The sequence below is a fragment of the Pan paniscus genome, chromosome 19 (assembly GCF_029289425.2).
Source record: "Pan paniscus chromosome 19, NHGRI_mPanPan1-v2.0_pri, whole genome shotgun sequence".
NCBI classification, from domain to species: Eukaryota; Metazoa; Chordata; class Mammalia; order Primates; family Hominidae; genus Pan; species Pan paniscus.
The window spans coordinates 55,931,262-55,937,285 of record NC_073268.2 but is presented as its reverse complement, the minus strand read 5'-3'; the positions used below and the strand labels follow the sequence as shown (position 1 = coordinate 55,937,285).

The following is a 6,024-nucleotide window of genomic DNA, read 5'->3' as shown; positions in this document are numbered from 1 at the left end:
CAGTTGCCTCAATTCACGGGGCATTTCACTCCTCTGATCCAGGTTAGAGTTTTGCTAAATCTGTAACATCCTGAGTAGCACACTATTTTTTTTTTTTTAGCACACTAACTTTAACTATATTAGTTGAGTGTAGTTGATACATCTGTGGCCTTGTGTCTATAAAGAGCACACTAGATTGTACCCAGCACTTTTGGATATGACATGCTAATTAGATGTATTTAACTATTCATAGGACAGTGTATGATAAATGACTGTAATATTTCTAATAAATATATTTTGTTTCTAATTATTTTTTTCTCACTGACATTTATCAATATTTTTTCAAAGTGCCACCCTTAAACTGAGTCTGTTTTCAGACCAGCATCTTCATGCATATATCCTTGTCAGGTCACAGTCTCCACTGCAGCTGCTCTTGCGGGTGGTGCTGGAATTTTCCACAGAGGACTAGGCTCCTGCTGGTTCCTCCGCTGCCCGTGTGCAGCTTTCTTGCTCAGGCCACAGGCTTACATGAAGATCACCCTTCAAGGCCTACCCAGGACACTGCTGAGCTGTGCAGATGTGCATACGATATGTGCAATGTCATATGTGTGACTAAATGCCAACTGAGACCCCAGAAACCACTCGCAGGGGGAATTACGCCAAGATTGAGGAGGCAGGGTGATGATACTTTTTTTCTTTTTCTGTTTTTTTTTTTTTTTGAGATGGAGTCTAGCCCTGTCGCCACGCTGGAGTACAGTGGCATGATCTTGACTCACTGCAACCTCTGCCTCCCGGGTTCAAGCAATTCTTTTGTCTCAGCCTCCCGAGTAGCTGGGACTACAGGCACGTGCCACCACGCCCAACTAATTTTTGTATTTTTAGTAGAGAACAAGGGGTCACCATGTTAGCCAGGATGGTCTTGATCTCTTGACCTCATGATCTACCCGCCTCTGCCTCCCAAAGTGCTGGGATTACAGGTGGGAGCCACTGCGCCTGGCCACAGATATTTTGTAAATGATTGCTTCCTTACCCCTTCCTAGTTCATGTTTTCTTATACATAGTTACATTTCTTCTTTGCTATACTAAAAATCCCTAATTTTAGTTGGTCAGAGAGAGGGATTTGAGACTGAGCTCCCATCTCCTCGGCTGCAGCATCTGATTAAAGCCTTCTTCCTTTGCAATACTCATCTCAGTGATTGGCTTTCTGTGGGTGAGCAGCACAGGATCTAGGCTGAAGCCCTGAGACTTCAGTGACAAAATCTGTTTTTCATAATGCGATCTGTCTTAATTGTCCTCAAGAATTAGTATTTGAGTGCTCTCTAGATTCTCCTTTGTCACCCTTCCTTCCTTCCTTCCTTTCTTTCTTCCTTTCTTCCTTCCTTCTTTCCTTCGTTCTCTCCTTCCTTCTTTTCTTTCTTTTTTTGAGACGGAGTCTTGCTCTGTCGCCCAGGCTGGAGTTTGGTGGCACGATATCAGCTCACTGCAACGTCCACCTCCCGGGTTCAAGCGATTCTCCTGTCTCAGCCTCTGGAGTAGCTGGGACTACAGGCGCGCGCCACCACGCCCAACTAATTTTTGTATTTTTAGTAGAGACAGGGTTTCACCATGTTGGCCAGGCTGGCCTCAAACTCCTGACCTCAAGTGATCTGCCCGCCTCAACCTCCCAAAGTGCTGGGATTACAGGTGTGAGCCACCGCGCCTGGCCGTCACTTTTCTTCAATCTCACTGGTGCTCGCGGGCTGAAGGGTCAGGACGGACTAGAGGCGAGCAATCCTGGTGGCACCAGGCGTTCCCCGACCCGCCCGGGTCGCCAGCTGCACGGACCCTGGGCAGATGCGCGCAGCGGCTGCGGCACAGGGCGGGGAGCGGCTGCTCGGCCCCATCCTAAGGCAGCAGAATGCCCAGAGCTGGTCCCTGGCTCCGGGCGCAGGCCGAGTAGGAGCTGGGCGGGCAGCGGCGTTGGGCAGGCCCTTCCAGCCGGGCTGACAGGCCGCTCTGACCCAGCCATCAGACTCCGCTTGCGTCCTGGCAGCGCGGACCCTAGGGCAACTTCGCTGCAGTGGCCAAGCCGGGGGCGGAACTGGCCCGTATCCCTGAACCGAGCAAGCCTAGGAGCAGGTGCGCTGGCGGCGCTGTGAAGCGGCACTCATGACAGGCAGGCTGGGCGCCGCCACCCCGAAACCTCCGAGGGAGGACCAGCCAGCCCAGGTTGGCGCTGGAGCTGCAGCGCCACCTGCAGGCCAAGGAGTCTTTTTCTGGGAGGCTGGAGCTGCAGCGCCACCTGCAGGCCAAGGAGTCTTTTTCTGGGAGGCTGGAGCTGCAGATGCAGTGAAGTCACAGGTTCCGTGACGTCACAGGTGGGCAGGCGCACTGGTCTGTAACGGATTGGCTTGGCCTTACCCACGAGGCTTTGCGGTGGCTGTTGGCTTGGCGGTGGTCGCTTGGCTTGGCATGGCAGTGATCGCTTGGCTTGGCATTTCTGGCTTGGCGGTCCTCCTTTCGCAGATTGGAAACCGCGGGCTATCCTGCTGGGAGGTTGTGGCTGAGGCAGTAGCTCGCTACTGATGGCCTCCTGGGGTGGAGAAAAGCGGGGAGGGGCTGAGGGGTCTCCGAAGCCGGCAGTCTACGCCACGAGGAAGACCCCTAGCGTCGGGAGCCAGGAGGACCAGTGGTACTTGGGCTACCCGGGGGACCAGTGGTCCTCGGGCTTCTCCTACAGCTGGTGGAAAAACAGCGTCGGCAGCGAGAGCAAGCACGGTGAGGGCGCCTTAGACCAGCCCCAGCACGACGTCCGCCTGGAAGATCTTGGCGAGCTCCACAGAGCTGCCCGGTCGGGCGACGTCCCTGGGGTGGAGCACGTCTTGGCTCCTGGAGACACTGGCGTGGACAAGAGGTATAGGAAGAAGAGGTAATGGCCAGGCGAAGGATGCGGGCGTGCCGTCCTGTCGGGGACACTGGCTTTCTGGTGCCCGCAGGCCCCACGGCACCCGGGATGGGGAAACGTCAGAGGGGTCAGGGGCCCAGGCCTCTTAGTGAGACGGGATCAAATATAAATGATTATTACTATTGCAAAAGTGTTGGTCTACTTTACAGGAGTTTTCTTTAAAAATATTGCACTTCCCAACTGTGTTTATCCATTTTCTCAATTTATTCATCAAACATAAGCTGAATACCTATTATACAGCAGACATATTCTACTGTCACTCAGGTTCCTTCCATCCTTAAGAACTTCATGTTGGCCGGGCTCGGTGGCTCATGCCTGTAATCCCAGCACTTTGGGAGGCCGAGGAGGGCAGATCACGAGGTCAGAAGTTCGAGACCAGCCTGACCAACATGGTGAAACCCCGCCTGTTATGCTTTTGTCTCAGCCTAGACTTAGCTAAGACCTTCATGATAAATTATCCTTTAGGCCCTCGGGGTTCAGTTCAAATAATGTTGCAGAAAGAGATGAGTTTCCTTTTTTCATTGCTACCAGATCTGTATGCTGAGGAACCTTTTCTTAGATCGTGGAATGGCCCATATTATCCTTTCCCAGATTTGTGGCAGGAAGCCATCACCAGAATTCTGAGTCTCAAGTATGTTAGTTGGATTTAACACAGCTAAGTCTCATCCATGACTCATGAATATCCATGTATAAAATGAGAGCTTTGGCAGGGCGCAGTGGCTCATGCCTGTAATCCCAGCAATTTGGGAGGCTAAGGTGGGCGGATCACGAGGTCAGGTGATTGAGAGCATCCTGGCTAAGACGGTGAAACCCCGTCACTACTAAAAAATACAAAAAAAAAATAGCCGGGCATGGTGGTGGGCGCCTGTAGTCCCAGCTACTCAGGAGGCTAAGGCAAGAGAATGGCATGAACCCGGGAGGCGGAGCTTATAGTGAGCGGAGATCGCGCCACTGCACTCCAGCCTGGGTGACAGAGCGAGACTCAGTCTAAAACAAACAAACAAACAAAACTTGCTTCAGCAGCAAACATATACTAAAATTGGAACAAAATGGAGAGAAATTAGCATGGCCCCTGCCTGCATAAGGATGATGCACAGATTTTTGAAGTGGTCCATATTTTGCGCAGTCACTAGAAGTTCATTTGACTATTTGCTGACTAGTTCCAAAGACAGTGTGAGTCAAAGCAAACTGGGTATCACCTAATATTAAAATTGTGATTTTTCACTACAAAAATATGCAGTAAGGTGATCAATGGAGCTGAGTAACACGTGGGATGTTGTGTGCAAATATATTGTCAGTATGTATCTCAGAAATGAGAGAATGTCAACTTGCATGTCTTTCATGGAACTGAAAAAAAAAAGTAGAATTTTGTTTTCCATGTCAGTTGGAGATGAACATGGGGATTGAGCATCCTTCTAACAAAGATCTGCTGATTCAGAGTTTGAGTCTGTATGGAACAGTAGTCCAAGCTAGGTCTTGACATCTATTAGCTTTCTCCCCTTGGCGTGATTGATGAGCTCAGCAATAGTGGACAGTGTTGTTATCTAGTTTGATGAAATAATATATATATAAGTAAATTTAGTTACAAACTATGAACTAGCTGTGATGCCCCAAATTATAAGCCACAAAGAATAGAACTAATAAAGCTAGAACTTAATAACAGTTTTGGAAAACTGCAACATTTGAATATTAGAACCTCTGGAAAAAATACACATTGGGTTTTATTTGTGATTCCAAAACCATTTCCGCAATAAAGCTCAAGAACAAATTATTTCATTGCTTCACTGTTTCTCTGAGCATTTACAAAATGTTTTCTTGTTAAATCTTTAACAACCTAGTGAAATAAGGCAGTAAAATCCTTGCTTTTTAGAAGAATACATTGAGCCTAAGAGAAGCAACTTGTCAGAGAATAAATAGCTGCTGGTAATAGAGCTAGGACGCTTTCCATTATGCCAAGCTAATGTGAGTTAATTTACTGAGCTATACTCCCTTCAATTCATGAGTACTTCATCTTTTTTTCTTCTTCAGAAGCTTAAAGAGAAGTTGGTAGAACTCACAAATTGAAGTATATGGGATAATTAAAGTTCTGATATTAACTCTGATATTGTTTGAAATACTCTAAAAGTTTAATATATTTGGTATTTTTCATTTGTTTTAAAATAGTAATTTCATTTATTACATTTTTATCCATAGCATTCAGCAACTAGTTCCTGAATATAAGGAAAAACAGACACCTGAAAGTCTTCCTCAAAGTAACAATCCAGGTAAGACTTCTGATAGTGAATTATTTTTGGTGGTCCTACCATAGGTAAAAAAGAAGTAAGAGTAAGGAAGTTTTGATCATGAAAGAGCAGTTTTAAAAAATCTTTATTTCTTTCTTGATAGGTTAGATTTCTTGGTAGGTTAGATGTCACAATTATTTAAAAAGTTAATTATAGGTCATTTATTTTTTCAAACAATCTGGTCTGAAAAAAATTTAATTATGGTCCCTAAAATCCTATGTGATATTTTTGTATAAATAAGAAAAAGTTTTTTTTTTTTTTTGAGACGGAGTCTCGCTGTCGCCCAGGCTGGAGTGCAGTGGCGCGATCTCGGCTCACTGCAGGCTCCACCCCCTGGGGTTCATGCCATTCTCTTGCCTCAGCCTCCAGAGTAGCTGGGACTACAGGCGCCCGCCACCCCGCCTGGCTAATTTTTTGTATTTTTAGTAGAGACGGGGTTTCACCGTGTTAGCCAGGATGGTCTCTATCTCCTGACCTCGTGATCCATCCGCCTCGGCCTCCCAAAGTGCTGGGATTACAGGCATGAGCCACCGCGCCTGGCCAAGAAAAAGATATTTTTAAGTTAGTAAGTTGTATGTTTTCTTTATAGTCACATTATAATGAATTAGACTTGTTATGAATTGGAACTTCTATTTAATTTTTAAAATAAATGACTTATGTTTAGTAAATGAATATCAATCACAATTGACCCTTAACAACGTGGAATTTAGGGATGCTTGATTCCCTCTGCAGTCAAACATCTGTGTATAACTTTTGACTCCCCCAAGAACGTAACTACTAATAGCTAACTGTTGACCAGCAGCCTTATTGATAACATAA

General features: G+C 46.5%; 1 protein-coding gene and 1 non-coding gene across 2 annotated transcripts in view; both read left to right on the top strand.

Moving 5' to 3' along the window:
- The first annotated feature begins 1,370 nt into the window (after window positions 1–1,370).
- CCDC144A (coiled-coil domain containing 144A) overlaps window positions 1,371–6,024 on the top strand; it is an 88,760-nt gene continuing 84,106 nt past the window's right edge. Inside the window, 2 exon segments of the mRNA XM_055101233.3 lie at window positions 1,371–2,887; window positions 5,117–5,187. Of these exon segments, the coding sequence (XP_054957208.2) occupies window positions 2,544–2,887; window positions 5,117–5,187 (415 nt within the window). The 5' untranslated portion in view covers window positions 1,371–2,543.
- On the top strand, window positions 3,937–4,044 carry LOC112438847 (U6 spliceosomal RNA). The gene has a single exon (XR_003027165.1). It is a non-coding gene; the product is annotated as a U6 spliceosomal RNA (small nuclear RNA).